Source organism: Hypanus sabinus, chromosome 19, assembly GCF_030144855.1.
Source record: "Hypanus sabinus isolate sHypSab1 chromosome 19, sHypSab1.hap1, whole genome shotgun sequence".
NCBI lineage: Eukaryota > Metazoa > Chordata > Chondrichthyes > Myliobatiformes > Dasyatidae > Hypanus > Hypanus sabinus.
The window spans coordinates 72609137-72626194 of record NC_082724.1 but is presented as its reverse complement, the minus strand read 5'-3'; the positions used below and the strand labels follow the sequence as shown (position 1 = coordinate 72626194).

At 38.8% G+C, this 17058-nt stretch overlaps 1 protein-coding gene across 4 annotated transcripts in view; it reads left to right on the top strand.

Moving 5' to 3' along the window:
- The window catches only part of tada3l (transcriptional adaptor 3 (NGG1 homolog, yeast)-like), a 26766-nt gene extending 9708 nt beyond the window's left edge, over positions 1-17058 (top strand). For 2 of the 4 annotated variants that reach the window (XM_059944706.1, XM_059944705.1), the window contains exons 3-9: positions 2917-3167; positions 4189-4294; positions 5579-5723; positions 6935-7032; positions 9413-9522; positions 10134-10319; positions 14881-17058. In XM_059944706.1, coding sequence (XP_059800689.1) covers positions 2917-3167; positions 4189-4294; positions 5579-5723; positions 6935-7032; positions 9413-9522; positions 10134-10319; positions 14881-15073 — 1089 coding nt within the window. In that variant the 3' untranslated portion in view covers positions 15074-17058. Of the gene's footprint in view, positions 1-2916; positions 3168-4188; positions 4295-5578; positions 5724-6934; positions 7033-9412; positions 9523-10133; positions 10320-11504; positions 11547-14880 lie in introns of all 4 variants that reach the window. The other 2 variants (XM_059944708.1, XM_059944707.1) reach the window with 2 other exon arrangements.

Here is a 17058-nt window from a genome sequence, read left to right as displayed (position 1 = left end):
CAGAGTGATACTGTGACCGGTCCTGTGTGCTGTCAGGTCAGAGGTATCCAAAGCTCCATGCACAATGTTGACATGAATATTTGATTAAATACCCTTTACGGAAGAAAAGCTAACAATACACATGTTTTGTGTGTAAGCAGTAAAAGGTTCCTCAGTCTGATCTTGCGCTTTATCATTTACCTGCACTATTTTTGGTAGCTTTTACACTTTATTCTGCATTGTTATTATTTTACCTTATCCTAGCTCAGTGACGATTTGATGTGATGATTTGACCTGTATGAACAGTATTCAAGACAAGCTTTTCACTGTATCCCCGTACATTAGACAATAAGAAATCAACACCAATATTCTTGGAGCCAATTTTCTCCCTTCAGTCCCTGTCCTCATGCTCAGAATCTGGTTTTGAATCGTGTTTATTATCACTGATACATGTTAGGAAATATGTTGTTTTGTGGCAGCATTACAGCGCTAACCATAAAATATAGTGGCTTAATTGTGCCGTCGGTTTATTTGGAACAACTCTTTAACATCAATAACTGAAATAAGAGAAAAGCCAGGATTCCCTTCGTTTATTTGGGACATTGGTGCCGTTTAATTGGGGCAGGAGGCCCAACTGTTGCTGAAATTAGCATCAGTTGTGTACACTTTAGTGGCTGTTAGACACTACGTTGTGCTTAGAGCGATCAGTTTTTAAATAGCATCAGTGCAAGTGTTTGTGTTCAAAAAGCAGTGATTTTTATCACTGATGGTTGCTGAGAACTAAGCAGCAAGACAGTTCAGAACTGCTTGGCTCACTGCAGTTTTAAGCATTCAGACTCGGAGATTCCAGAAACTGCCAGGAGTGAAAATGCAACAATTTCACTACTTCAACAAGTCAGGGATCAGGAAGAACTTGAAGGTATCAGCAAACATTTTGAAAGTTACAATGCAAATGAAGATTTGGAGGATGCACTTGTCTAAAGCATTGTATGAAGCAGTCCATTATCTGCACCAGGTGTCTGCACTGATTTCATTCACAGAGACAAAAGGACATGGCAGATGAATTCCTTCGTTGATAACTATTTCACATTTGTATAGTACTGTAGAGGCTTTGGTAGTGTTCTAATTTGTTCATTAAAATGCATAAATTGTTACTCAGTTAAATGGTAGTTTGTCTTTTTTATACCTTTTAACTATTTCTATGAAATTTTGGCTAAATGGGACAGGCACTTAACTAGGCCAAAATGTACTGGTCCCCATGTGTCCCAATTAACTGGAATCCACTGTGTTACTATAGAGTAATTTACAGTTTTAAATTTGAATAAATAGTGCGAGAGAGGAATAGTGAAGTAGAGTTCACGGTCTATTTATAAATTCATGGAAAAGCGCAAGAAGCTGGTCCTATTACCTAAAAAGATGATCCTGATAGGTTTTGATGTACTCTTACTGCTTTTTTAAAACAGTATTTAAAACAAAACTTTTTTGCAGTTGAGTACAGGTTTCCCCCGCTATCTGAAGGTAGAGCATTCCTATGAAACGGTTCGTAAGCTGGAATGTCGTAAAGTGAATAGGCGATTACCATTAATTTATATGGGAAAATTTGTGAGCATTCCCAGACCCAAAAAAAAACCTACCAATTCATGCCAAATGACACATAAAACCTAAAATAACAGTAACATATAGTAAAAGCGGGAATGATATGATAAGTACACAGTCTATATAAAGTAGAAATACTTTTCTGCAATCATTGCAGCACTGTCTAGCGTGGCGAAAATCTCACGCAAACGCTCTCGGCAGAAGCACCCTTTCAGCAGCTGCTACGGAGCTGCCCTCTCTGTCAATGGCACTTACAATAAAACGCATCACATTTTGTGTATAGTAAGCTTTAATTGTGGCTTTTAGGCCTTGGTCACACGGCTGCAGCAACGATGTCATGCTTGGCAGTAGGAACGCAACACGAATTTTACCGCCATACTTAGTAATGCCAGGTTGAAGAGCAGCACAATTATTGACAATCACAAGACACCTATTATCAAGGTTATTTTTTCTACAATATTTTTCAACAAAAGGACTAACATATCCACTCATGTACTCAGAAAAAAATCACTTGAGTATTCCAACCGCTTGGATGTGAATGGAATGCAACGGGAAGTGTTTTCTTATCAACACCATTAAGTGCCCTCGGATTTTCTGAATGGTACACTAGTAGAGGCTTAAGGACAGCATCACCAGTGGCATTAATAATAGGCATTAGGGTAAACCTGTCCTTCGATGCCTTGTGTCCCTTAGCCTGCTTTTCTTCTATCAAAATAAATGTCTTGCTCAGCAACTTTTTCCAATAAATTGCAGTTTCATCACAGTTAAACACTTGCTTATACGAATAACCACCTTCTGTAATTTTCTTCAGTTCTGCTGGGAACTTTTTGGCAGCTTCAGTATCATCCGATGCTTGGGGCGCGCGCTGCCTTTTTTCATAGAAGTGAAAACACTCTTCGGTTAGCGAAAACAGGGTACTAATGTAGGTCTTTCATAACAGCGAGGTGTCATAAAGCAAACATTTGGAAAACGGGGCATTGTAGTAATTGTGGAGCAGATGCTACCTATTTAGAAGGAATATGTTTAATTTAACATGGTGGTAATTGTGGACCTAAAGAATGGATTCCTATCTGCCTTATTATTATTTTAGTAAAGTTACGCTTTCAACGTTTAGTGGTTGCTTATTCTCTGGGTGGCACACTCCTTTAACTGTTCTCAAAATAGAGTCATTCTCCTATTTTAAAAAATGTAGCTTTAACAGACCCACAGTCAGTTTCAGAGAGCATTTCCATTGCTATCTCTCTGACAATTCCAGCTCCCACACATTTTTACTTTCTGATTGAGTAAATTGAAAAGCTATATATATATTTTTTTTGAAAGCATTTAAACTTTTGATTTCAGATCCTCACAGACTGGCAGGATAAAAAAGGAGATAAGAGGCTGTTGAAATTTGGGAAAGAACATGAGCATGGAACGCCACAGAAACATGGAAAGCCAAAGAAGCAGAAACTAGATGGAAAGGGCAGTCACGGAACTGGACCTGGGCCTGGACGTCCTAAGTCAAAAAATGTACAGCCTAAGATACAGGAGTACGAATTTACAGATGATCCCTTGGATGTCCCCAGGATTCCAAAGAATGATGCCCCAAATAGGTAGGTTCTAGCTCTACCAGGAATTTGCACCTTGTCAGTGAGATCTGTAAGTCAGAAAAGGAATAATGTCATTAGTTCTCTATGGACAATAAGACCATAAGACATATGACCCATTGAGTCTGCTCCACCATTCCATCATTTTTCCTTCTCCCTGAAACCTTTGACACCCTTACCTGTCAAACTCCGCTTTAAATGTACACAGTTACATTTGCTCCACAGCCATCTGTGGCAATGTCAGAGTTTATAGTTCTCCAATCAGATTTACTGTACTCTGCTGGAATTATTTCATCTCCTGAGAGTGGCAAGTAAGTGGAGAGGAAAACCGGGAAGAAAAAAAAGCAATGAAATTTCTTCGATGTTGTCCACACTAACCATCTGCAGAGGGTCTGAGGATTGCATACAACGTTACAGCCTGGTCTGCAGGGATGGGTCCTCATGTCTACAAACTTAGGCTCTCACCTCTATCACTTCTAAGCAAAATGAAAAGTTTATTGAAATGATCCAGTTCTGTAAATGTATCTCTTGTTAAGTGACTATGTCTCTATTGTTCACTTCTTTACCATGTTAACCACAAATACTTTTTCTTTAATCAAAATGAGTTCAAATCAATGCAGTTTCACTGTTAGTTTTAAAACCCCTAATTTTGACCTTGAAACCTCTTACAGAAGCTTTCTAATAATTGTAAGCAGATTATATTAATTTTGCTCAACCTTACAATCTCCTATATTTGTGAAATCTAAAAACAACAAATCTGAAAATTTGAAATAAAAACAGCATGTACTAGAGATACTAAGCAGAATAGGCAGCAACTCCAAAGTAGAAATCAAAAAGAAAATTTCTGTACAAATGAAATTGAAGTCGTTGATCATTAAATCTTTTCTTTCATTATCCACTACCTTACTTGCTGAGTAACTCTAACACTTTCTGTTTTTATTTTGGCATTTGAGTAATTATATCAGTGGTGGCTCCACATTTATTGGATGTAAATAGTGAGTTGTTTGCATTTGGCCATCTGTTGTAGATTCTGGGCATCAGTGGAACCGTACTGTGCTGATATAACCAACGAAGAGATCCGTATCCTTGAGGACCTTCTGAAACCGCCTGAAGATGAAGCTGAGTATTACAAGGTGAACAAGCAGGGAAATGAGAGCATGGGTCATGAAGCAAAACTACAATAGAAGGGAAAGTTTTTTTAGCAGGCTTTTGAAAGCAGGCTGGATTTACTCTTGAAGCACAGAAGAGGAAAGTCAGCTATGGATGTGAAGCCTAATTGCAAATTTTTGCCTATTGGTTTAGTTGACTGATGGTATTACCACAACACCCACAACAAAGTCGGGTATGAGGTGATCCAGATAGAAGAGGCATGACTATCAAGGTAGATTGTTGCCATAGAACTTCCACTTTGGTAAAAAAAAATCATTACCATCCATTAGTGCTAAACTTTACTTAACTTTTCTTATCTGTTTAGTGATTGTATAACTGGGGACTGACCTAACCATGATGGAATGAAATTGGTATCTATTAACTGCCTGGCTTGTATTCATTAGTTTCAACTCATTTACATGTAATGTTGGTTAACAGCTATTGGTATTTTAAAGTAAACTTTAAAGGTAAGTGAAAGGAGGTATTAAACTCTTAAAAATTACCACTATTCCTACACAAGCAGGCAGGTTAAAATTCTTCTGATGGTTTGTTGAAGCCCTCTATTAATGAGTTGAATGGGGATGACATTTGCACAGAGAATTAAGCTACATGCACAGACTCCTCAATCAGTCTCAATCAGGCATTACTGAAAAGGCTCATGTTTTGCCTGAGTAGCTGCTGGGGAGATCCTGTCTTGAACCATCCCCTTGAAGGCACACCCCTCGCATATTGTCATTTTGCCATGACCTGAGCCAGGTCTTTTTGGGGGACTTTTGTGAGTTACTGTGTATAACAATAGCACATTTTCTTTTATAAAGGTATCAGTGAAACACTGAGTCACTTAAAGGATGAGTTTTGTTTTGTAGACTTCACAAATGAATTGATTTATTCCGTATTTCAGTTGCTTAGCTGCAGTGCTAGGATTTCAACGTCTGCCTCTGTTAACTAGTACACGCCACTGGATTATTGTGACCTGTTGTTGCATGGTACAGCTGGGATGATTTTAATTTCTTTTCAAGTAAGAGAGAAAATGGAATGGCCAAACACAATCATTGGAAAAGCAGGGAGCTTGAAACAGATGAATATGAATATTCATCTGTGAGTGTGAGTTCCTGTGTCACAGCCAGGCACCCAAATGGCTGTGCTCAATAGGAAAGTGGCAATGGCTGAGGTAGAAGAGGGTCATTCTGATGAAGTAGAAATTGGTAATCCTCAATCTTTTACCTTCCTTTCCATTACAATAATTTCCCATTGCATCCTTGTTCAAGCAGATCCCTCCTTTGGGAAAACATTACTCTCAGCGTTGGGCACAAGAGGACCTTCTGGAGGAGCAGAAGGAAGGTGCTCGTGCTGCAGCAGCAGCAGAGAAGAAGAAAGGCATGCTTGGAACTTTAACGGAGCTCGACTCTAAAGGTGAGTTGGCTCTCACTTGAACACAATGCACTTCATGCAAGTGTTATTCCTCTGTTTCTCTTCATGATAATGCCAGCAGATTGAAAAGTCTTACATTTTTCTTATTTTACTTCTTGCACTATATATATTCAGTTCATATTTGTTTTCAAGAAAGGTTTCTGGAGAGTTGCCTCAATGGGTTTACCAACTGGAAAACATCTGCTTAATGCATCTGATCTGACTGGCAAACTGCCAGTGGCTGAGCAGTGGTCAGTATAATTCCCATCAAATTGCTGGCAGCCAGCCTTTAGATCCACCCATCCTCAAATCTTGCCACCCTCACTTTCTGTTTCCCCCTTCTCAAGAAAGAAAACCAGAAAAAAAAATTCACTGTGTTTTGGCACTAAACATAACTCCAGCTTGTTTTTTAAAAAGTGCAGCTTATCCGGAATTTGTGTAAAACCTCAAATCAAATAAATCTGCTGAAACCCCTTACAAGTAGCAGAAATCCAAATCTGCAGCAAAAAAACACGCTCTCAGCTTATTCTTTCTGTTCTTCTCTAGGCTATTGATACATGAACAGCAAATGGCACTTCCTTAAAGAATGAAGGCAGAGGGATCCTTGAGTTTGTAAAAGAAATCCAACAAGAAAAGTTGGTCTTAAATAGAAAAGAGACTTCATAATCAGTATGAGTTAAACAAAGTAAAGGGAGAGAAAATATTCCAGTACCTGAAGGATTTTAACCAGAAGGCACAGATTAAGACGATGGTTGAAGAATCTATTGTGACATGCAAAAAAAACATAGACCAAGTGGTTTGGGTTTGGAATTAGGATTTGGATACAGATTTAGCAGTGACATTCAAAGGTAAATAGTTCAATGAGGAAAAATGGCATGGGTGTAGGAGAGTAGAATTAGCGGAATATTCTTTGAAAATACTAGTCTGTTTGATTTCCAGAACTTCTATTTTCTGTGAAGTTTCAATGGGCTTTCTTCTCTTTGCGCTGGCACTTCTATCACCAATCTCAGCTAGCAAAGTGTCTCACTGTATCTCCCTCTCAATTGTCTCTACACCTTTTTTTAACCCAAGCTGTTTGACCACATTTATGGTCACCCTCTTTTTAGCTTTCTATTACTTTGCATCTTTTGCGACTGGTTGTGCATTATTTTCTGAGTCTTAAAATGTTTTACTGTATAGATCTATCTGTTTGTTGTAAATGTTTTTTTTGTTAGATGTAGATGCATTGCTGAAGAAAGAGCAACATGATCAGCCCGAAGATGTTTCTCCTTTTGGGCCCCTTACGCAACGATTGCTGCAAGCTTTGGTGGAGGTGAGTATTATGGCAGGTCATAAATTTATTCAAGGTCATTTGGATTTCCAGTAATACTGTACATATTTTTTAGTTTTTTAGTACATGCGTGTATGTATCCAGTGTCCATTCTGCACCTTTATATGGTGGGTGTCTAAGAATTAAATTTGAGTCTTTTGTACCCCATTAATACACAGTGTTATTCGCCTGCTGGGCCACAGGGCAACTGCACTGCTGGAGGACCAGACTGGTTGGCTTGGAGGTAGTTGGGTAGATAATTCAGCTTCATTGTGATTGTTTGTTTTATTTAAGTCTGCAACAGAACGTGGAACAGTGCAGCCCAGAAACAGGCTACATTGATTATGCCCATCATGTCTACATTGATTATGATGCCAATCTAAATAATCCCATCTGGATGCACATGGTTCGTTTCCCTCTTCTGTTTGTCACTTGTTAAATGTTGCTGTCATATCTGCTTCCACCACCTCCGCTGGCAGCATATTCTAGGTGCCTAGCTCTCTTTGTATAAATAAAAAAATCTTGCCTTGCACAGCTGCTTTAAGTTCTGGCCCTCTGATCTTAAATCCTTTAGTATTTGACATTTTCACACTGAGAAAAGTACCCTCTCTCTCTACCCCATATATGTCTTTCATAATTTTATGTACAGTGGATTCCACCTATTTGGTACAAGTCTTAAAGAACAAAAACTAATTGAGAAAATTGCTGAGATTCCCTTCATTTATTTGGGACACTGTGCCACTTAATTGGGACAGGAGACAGTTGCTGAACAGGTTCTATCCAGCATCAGTCATGCACTCTTGTGTGGCATTTGGATGCTACACTGTGCTTAAGAGTGGACAGTTTTAAATAGCATCAGTTGTTGTATTTGTGTTCAAAAAGCAGTGATTTTTGTCACTGATAGTCGTGAGAAATAAGCAGTAAGACAATTTTGCTTTCTGCGGTTTTAAACATTCAGGCTTGGAGATGCTAGAGATGGCCAGGAGTGAAAATGAAATGATTTCACTACTTTGGCAAGTTAGGAAGAATGAAAGTTTTGAAGGTATCGACAGTTATCTTCAATGTGACAAATAAAATTAAGATTTGGCAGATGCAATTGTCAAAAGCATTGTATGAAGGCAGTCTTATCATCTACACCAGGTGCCTGCACCGATTTTGTTCATTGTGTAGACTGATGAATTTCTCCATTGATAACTATTAGTAACTAATATACAGTTTATAGTACTGTAGTAGTACTGGTAGTGTTCTGATTTGTATTTCATTTAAGTACATAAATTGTTGCTCAGTTAAACAGTAGTTTGTCTTTTTTATATCTTCCCACGGAATTTTAGTTAATTTGGGCAGCTGTTTAATTGGACCAAAATCATTGGTTTCGATGTATCCCAATTAACCAAAATCCTCTGTATTTTGATCAGGTTTGCTTTCAGCCTCTAATGTTCAGACGCTGTGTCAAGCTGTTTGACATGACGAAAGCGCCATTAGATCTGAAACTGAGTTCAGGTGGGTGGGGATAGGAACTGGATGTGCTGCCATGCTATGCTGCAGTGCACAAGTGCAGAGGTCTGAAACTTGCTGAAACAATTAACCAGCCGCACATCCAGTTTTTTACTTCTGCAGGGAATAATGTTCTTCTCTAACCCTTTGTCATAGTTGCAATTATACACTACTAAGAGTGAATTTCAGGAGGATCCATCAACTACTACCTCTTTTACCAGCCTATTTCTACTTTTTCCTTCTTTATTGAAAATGGTACCTTCTTTCTAAGATATGAAATCAAAGAAAATGGTTATCCTTAAAATATACAAGTATCAAAATATGATCCAATAATATTACTTGGTAGAATTATTCAAATAGGATGTAGACAATTAAGCAAAACCCAGTCATGCCATTTCCCAAAATGCTCATCTGTATTTCTTTAATTTGAAGTGCTGAGGTCAATTAAAGTAATCTCCTTGCTACTTGGCACAGATGGGGTTTAAAGTTAGTCAGAAAATGAGTCTAACCCCACTCTCTAATTACTTAAAGAAATTGATCATCTGTACTGCACATAGCATTCTTAATTAGTTATTCCTCAAGTCTGTCCAAGATAATTTTATTTATTCCCGATGTGTTTTGACTAGACTGAAGGCCCAGGACAAAATTAATGCTGGGTTTCACATAAAATGCTGGAGGAACTCAACAAGTCTAGCAGAGAGTGGATGTTTTGGGCCGATACCCTTCATCAGGGTTGGAAAGGAAGGGGCCAGAAACCAGAATAAATGGTGGGGGCAATTGGGAGGGGAAGTAGTACAAGTGGACAGGGGATGGGAAGGTGGGATGAAGTAAGATGCTGGCAGTGGAGAGGTGGAAGATATTAATGCAGAGCTTTTCTCTTTTCCCTCAGGAGAACATTATTTCACCAATGGAAGATTCTCCTATACCGGAGATGACAGGGAAAGATGCGGGGACTGATGGAGCAAGCACGTCCCCTCGAAGTCAGAATAAGTCATTTAGGTAAGTTGTCTGGACAATAGGATTGCACTGGCTGTAAATGAAAAAGATTTCTGGATATATATAGAGTACTGTGGCAAACATACAGTAAAAAAATTCTGTATGGCCAAGGTATTTCAAGAATAAAGAAATGAGGTTTCGAACTAATCAAAAAATTATTATAAAGAGCATTAAACAGATTAAAAAACAAAATCAAATCAATATATGGTGTGACCACCCTTTGCCTTTAAAACTGCGTCAATTCTCTTGGGTACATTGTCATGCAGTTGTATAAGAAAATCGGCTGATACATTGTTCCAAGCATCTTGGAGAACTTACTAAGGTTCTTCTGCACATGTTGGCTGTCTCACTTCTGTCTCTCCAGCTAATCGCAGAAAGCCATAATGATGAGATCAGGGCTTTGTGGAAGACATACCACTTGAAACAATATAAAAAAATGTAGGGTGCCTTAAAACTTTTACAAACTACTGTATACTCCAGAAGTGTTAAGTGCTAACTTTCCTTGCACACTAATGTTGATTAATTGAGCCATTATGATAGCCATTTAACATAATGATCACTTGTCATTATTTACAATGAAAAGCTTTTAACATCTCCTCATGTATCTTTTGCAGTGTTCCTCATACAAAATCTCTAGAAGCTCGAATTAAGGAAGAACTAATTGCACAGGGTCTGTTGGATTCTGAGGATCGTCCTACTGAAGACTCTGAGGATGAAGTTCTAGCAGAACTGCGTAAACGTCAGGCTGAACTGAAAGCCCTCAGTAGCCACAATCGAGCAAAGAAGCAGGAACTTCTCAGGTAGTGTAAAAAGGCTAGGTTAAGAATTCTGGATGCTAATGGCATTGTGTGTGATGCAAGATAACATTTTATACAGCAGAGCTTTGAAGAATGGTTGGGTGAGTGTATTTGGACACTAATTTTTCTGATGAATATTTTACTTTCAGAGAACTCACCCAAAAGCTGAACACTTTCGTTGTGTACTTAGCATATGAGTAGGTAAGTGGGGGAGGGGGGATCCTGGAAAGATCTAGCTGAATTCAGGAATTTGGAACTGGCTCGGTGAGCAGTATAGTCAGCATGGACTGGTTCGCTGAAGGACCTGTATCTCTGCTGTATTGCTCCATGACTTTAAAGGCCAGAGGTTTAAGGTGAGAGTGAAATATTTGATAGGAACTTGAGGGACAACTTTTTTGAATACAAAAGGTGAGATCAGCTGCCGGAGGAAGTGATTGAGAATGAGTACAATAGCACCTTTAAAAGACATTTCGGCATTAATGCTGGTTTCAGTTTAAAAAAATGGGCTGAGAAGGAATTGAAACTGTGCAGTATTACAAGGCTGGAGATAAGCCCCACCTCTGAGCAGGTATTTGGGCTCAGAAGTCCCAGCTTGGAGATTAAGAGGACACAGAGGTTATAGCCACCTGCATGAATGAGATGATGAGCATATCAATAAACAAAACAACATCCAGAGAGCAGCAGTTCTGTGGGCAAACATGCCTTGTTAATGTGAGGTCAGAGGAGAATGTTCAGGCTGGCTCAAGCTGACGGGACGGTGACAGTAACTGAAATAACCAAACGTTACAACGGTGGTGTGCAGAGACCATCTCTGAACATACAACACATCGATCCTTGAAGTGGATGTACTACAGCAGCATAAAGCCACTTTATTAGGTAAAGGAGGTGTGTGATTAAGTGCCACAATGTATGCTGTATCTGAAACTGAAAGGAATTTCTTATAGTAACATAATTATGTAGAATGAAAAGAATAAAGCAGAACACGGGCAGGGCAAAATGTGCAACACTTGATTCCACTTAATTTTAACCTGTACTAAATGAATAAAAAGTATGAGTTCTTACTATATTTCATTTCGATATATGGCGGTTTTTAAACTATACTTGGTAAATGATTCTTATAATGAGAGAAGCTGCATGAATCAGTAGCTGGTGACTAAACAAGTTAATTTTGTGCTTATGTATTTTCAGAAGTTAAAGCAGACTAAAGAATAAAACTTTTTGAGTATTTAGGTAATTATGACAAAAAGCTTCTACCTGCATTTTTAAGAACAGTTAACATTAATCTACTTGAACTCTTATGTTATATTTGGTTTAAAACTTGATAGCAATAACTCAGAGCTCCAGACATTAAAGTACTGCATCTTGTAGTTTCCCAAATTAATCTTTTCCAATTTCCTGAGGAGATTGATCTAGAATCAAAATAATTTTCAGCTGTAAATAGATACTGAACCTTTAAAGGAAAATAGCTATGAAATGACACTTACTGAAATGTAGCTAAATTGGAAAGTGTTCACAAATTTAATGTAGCAACAAGAAAGACTTTTGAAGATGCAACCCTTTATCATTAACATCAATATTAGGCTGACCTTCTCTAGCTGCATGTATTTTGGTTCCCTACTTAAAACAAGTTATCTGACTCACTTTTCCCTTTCCACTGATTTCCCTCCTGGTACTTGTCTCTGCAAACATGACATGTGCTACCCTTGACCCTACACCTCCTCCCTCACCACCATTCAGGGCCCCAAACAGTGTTTCCAGGTGAGGCAATACTTATCCTGTGAGTCTGTAGGGATCATCTATTCTACCTGGTACTCCAGATGCGGCCTCTACATTGGTGAGATCCAATGCAGATTGGGAGACTATTGTTAAGGCTCTGTTCAATGTAAAAGACAAGATCTCCTGAAGACTAACCATTTCATTTTGACTTCCAATTCCCATTCTCACAGGTCTTCCCATGGTCTCCTCTACTGCTATGATGAGGCCAAACTCAGTTTGAAGGCATAGCACCTCACAATCTGTCTGAGTAGCCTCCAACAACATCATAATCAATTTCTATCATTTCTGATAATTTCTCCCCCTCCCTCTTTTCTTCCATTTCCCATTATGGATGCTTCCCATACATTTTCTTCTCCTTAGCTGCCCATCACCTCCTTCTTGTTGCCCTCGTTCTTCCCTTCCTTACATGGTCCACTGTCCTTTTCTATTAGATTCCTTCCTCTTTAGCCCTTTACCTATCCCTTCCCAGCTTCTCACTTCATCCCTCTCCTCCACCCATTCACTTTCCCCATCACTTGTCACTTGCCAGCTTCCACTACTTTCCCTCCCTTCTCTTCTTATTCTGGATTCTACCCTCTTCCGTTTCAGTCCTGATGAAGGCTCTCGTCCTTGGTTCATTCCCTTCCATAGCTGCCTGACCTGCTGTGTTCCTTGATTATTTCAAGTGAATGGCTCAAGGTTCCCAGCATCTGCAGAACCTCTTGTGTATCTGGCATTCCATTTGCATTAGCTGTTCTGTTCAGTGAGAGATGGATAGGAAGCAGTGGTATTTGCACAGAGAGGAGAGGAGAGTTGGGCTTGTACACGCTGGAATTGAGGAGATTGAGAGGGGATCTGATTGAAACGTTTAAGATAATTAAAGGATTTGATAGGATTGAGGCAGGAAATATGTTCCAGATGTTGGGAGAGTCCAGTACCAGAGGGCATGGATTGAGAATAAGAGGTCAGTTATTTAAAACAGAGTTGAGGAAGAGCTTCTTCTCCCAGAGAGTTGTGGAGGTGTGGAATGCACTGCCTCGGAAGACGGTGGCCTCGGAGGCCAATTCTCTGGATGCTTTCAAGAAGGAGCTAGATAGATATCTGATGGATAGGGGAATCAAGGGATATGGGGACAAGGCAGGGACTGGGTATTGATAGTGAATGATCAGCCATGATCTCAGAATGGCGGTGCAGACTCAAGGGGCCGAATGGTCTACTTCTGCACCTATTGTCTATTGTCTATAGTTCAGGTGACACATCCCTCAAACTAAAACTCCCTCTTGAGTTTTTAGATGGAATCTTATTTTTTTTAAATAAAAGTATCCTAGATTGCTTGAAAATGCAGAGGAAAGAATATTTTACTGAACTAGCTATTTTGCTATTTGAACTTTGACAATTGGAAAGACTTGTGTAAACTTGGATTTGACAGTACTAGTAAGTTTGCTAATTGATGAATTTGGTGTCACACAGCAGAAGTTTGAACTTTAGAACCAATGCCTAGTAAGACTTTATTCTTTCATTTTGTTATATTTGATTTGTTACATGGATGCTTCTGTTTGAACCCTATTATGAAGGTGCTGCCTGAAGAACAGGCACACAGTTTAGCAGTTCTGGAGATGGGTAAGAGCTTGAGAGATGCTGCAGAATCTGTAACAACCACCATATTCATGCGCACGCCCCTCAAATAATTCTGTGCTGGTACTGAAGGAAGTGATAACCTGAGAGTGAATTTTGAGGCCTCAGATCAGAATAACATTTATTATCAGTAACATATATCATGAAATTTGTTGTTTTATGGCAGCAGTACAGTACATAAAGCTACTATAAATTGCAATAAGCGTATATACAGTGGATTCCAGTTAATAGGCCTATCAGATAATCGGGACAGCTGCTTATTTGGGACAATTCTTAAAGAGCAACTAATTGAGAAAACAGCCAGGACTCCTTTCATTTATTTGGAAAACTATGCTATGGAATTGGGACAGGATATGAACGAGCATCAGTCACGTGCACTTGTGTGGCTGTTAGACACTACAGCGTGCTTAGAATAAACAATTTTTAAATAACATCAGTTGCATGTCTCTGACACTGGTAGTTGGTGGGAAATAAGCAACAAGACAACTCAAAACTGTTTTAGTCACTGATTTCAAGCATTTAGGCTTGGAGATGGAGTGAAAATGAAATGGTTTCCCTACTTCAACAAGTTAGGAACTATGATGAATTTGAAGATATCAACACTCACTGTGAGTGTTACAATGAAAATGAAGACTTGGAAGATGCATTGTATGAAGGTAGTTCATTACCTACACTAGGTGTCTACACTAATTTTATTCATTTACAGTCTTTGAAATGTACACAGTAGTTCCCCTTTTCAATTAATTCCTCCATTGATAATTATTAGGAACTAATGCACAGTTTTATAATAATGTAGTTGTATTGGTGATGTTATATTTTTTCTGTATTTCATTTAAATATGTAATTTGTTATTCAGTTTAACAACAGTTTATCTTTTTTTATACCTTTTTAACTATTTCCATGAAACTTCAGCCAATTGGGGCAGCCGCTTATTTGGGCCAAAACGTACTGGTCCTGATGTATCCCAATTAACCAGAACCCACTGTATATAATTTAAATTAGCAGTGCAAAAAGGGAGCAAAAATAGTGAGGCAGTGTTCATGGCTTCATTGTCTGTTCAGATCTCTGTTAGTGAAGGGAAAGAAGCTGTTTCTAAAACGTTGAGTGTGTGTCTTCTCAACATTTGATCTGCTTTCTCATGATAATAACCAACTGTATTTTTCTTTAAATTCAGACTTGCCAAAGAGGAGTTAAAAAAGCAGGAGTTACGACAACGAGTGAGGATAGCAGACAATGAAGTCATGGATGCCTTCCGGAAGATCATGGCAGCACGCCAAAAGAAACGGACACCGACAAAAAAAGAGAAAGATCAGGCATGGAAAGCACTGAAGGAAAGAGAGAGCATCTTAAAACTTTTGGACAGTTAAAGGCAACTTTGCCGACACACTGTTACTTCAAAATTATTGGGGAAGCTTTTGTCGTTTCCGAGTTGTCTGGACTTGAACTGACAAAAACAAGATGATTTAGATTTCCCTGTTTGGAACTGGTAACATTCCATTGCAGCGGGCTGTCTCTGTTGCAGCTTGCTTGTCTTGTATGTCAAAGGTGGATATCTATTATATAGAAATCTGAATGTTGTGCTTTGCTAGTTTGAATTTGTACTGTATGTAAGAGTAAAGTTTCTGCTGCGTGTTCAGATAAGAGTGTAATATTTATAGGTGATTGTACTATGATAGTCCTTCAAATGTGATGTTAACAACTGACACTTTATAACTTTTGAGAAAGATTGTCTTCACTCACCCCCACTCCAATAAAATTTTAAGGAAATAATGTATGGAGGTGATCTCTACGACACAAAATATATTCATTATTCTTTAAACTATGTTAATTCTATTTTCACACCCTCCCCATGAAGTTAATGTACTGTGGTCTCTGATATTAATTTGAAATATTCCTGCATTTCCTCTCAACCATTTAGAAATATAGAACATAGAAAACCTACAGCACGATACAGGCCCTTTGGCCCACAATGCTATGCTGAACATGTACTTACTTCAGAAATTACTTAGGGTTATCCATAGCCCTCTATTTTTCTAAGCTCCATGTACCTATCCAGGAGTCTCTTAAAAGACCCTATCATATCCGCCTCCACCAACGTTGCCAGTAGCCCATTCCAAGCACTCACCACTCTCTCCGTAAAAAACTAACTTACCCCTGGCATCTCTTCTGTACCTACTTCCAAGCACCTTAACACTGTTAGCCATTTCAGCCCTGGGAAAAAGCTTCTGACTATTCACATGATCAATGCCTCTCATCATCTCATACTCCTGTATCAGGTCACCTCTCATCCTCCGCCTCCCATTTATTGCTTGAGATTTGTAAATTCATTTATTCACCCATTTATTATCAAAATACTATAAATTTCTAATATCAAAGCATGGAGGGGGAGTAAGGGCAGATGGTGGAAGAAAAAGTACATTTTATAGAAAGGGAGTCATATAAGGTTTATATAACTTAAGCAACAGTAGCTAGTGTTTCTTTGACCCGTCCCAGGGTAGCATCGGTACTGAAGTTCTGGCTATTCTGGCTTTTGGGCCTTTGGCAGCATGTGTTCTCAATGATCCCTGACTTTCGTGCTGGCTGTTGGCAGTGAGAAGAGAAGTTACTCAAGAAGTTTGTTCCACCCTTGGCTGGTGGTAGAGTAAACCATTCCTACATCTCTTCTGTGGGTTTCAGCTGCCTTCCTGAATTATCTTCTGAGACAGTTGCTATTGTTTTTACATTTTGTTTCTGCATTTGATTAAATGGGCTGACCAGCCTTGCATTGGAGGAATCTGATCCTTTCATAGTTGATCTTGCCATTTTGCACACAATCCAGCTCAGTTTACAGCAGAGAAATGGATTGTTTGGGAACAGGTCGGTTTAGCTGAGTTGGCCCTTTCTCCACCTTCCTCGGGGATAACCTGAAACGTTGATGTATTGTAGAGGAGCTGCTAATATTTGAATCGATATTGAGGAGGAAGAGTTGTGGGTGTGCACTGTGGAAATAAGTTTTGCAAAGTACTATAATATTTTGCTACCATTGTATGAAAGGAGCTGAAGAATCATATTGCCAAGCTTGCTATTTTATTTTAAGCAGGAGCTTTGCGGTAATCAGTAATGTAAGTTCTGTGCTGCAACACAGAGACTCTGATCACCTGTCTGTCAGACTTATACTGTTGCAATGACTATACTACTTCACTGATCTGAATTCTGGAAGCAACTAGCAGTCATTGAAATCCCAACACAGATGTCTTCTTACTAAGTTATTGGATCATATTTGAAGCAACAAGTTATCATCACTGGTAATGTCAAATACTCAGTAGTGTACTCGTCATTAGCAAACTGTAATGAACTTTAAATAAATATTAAC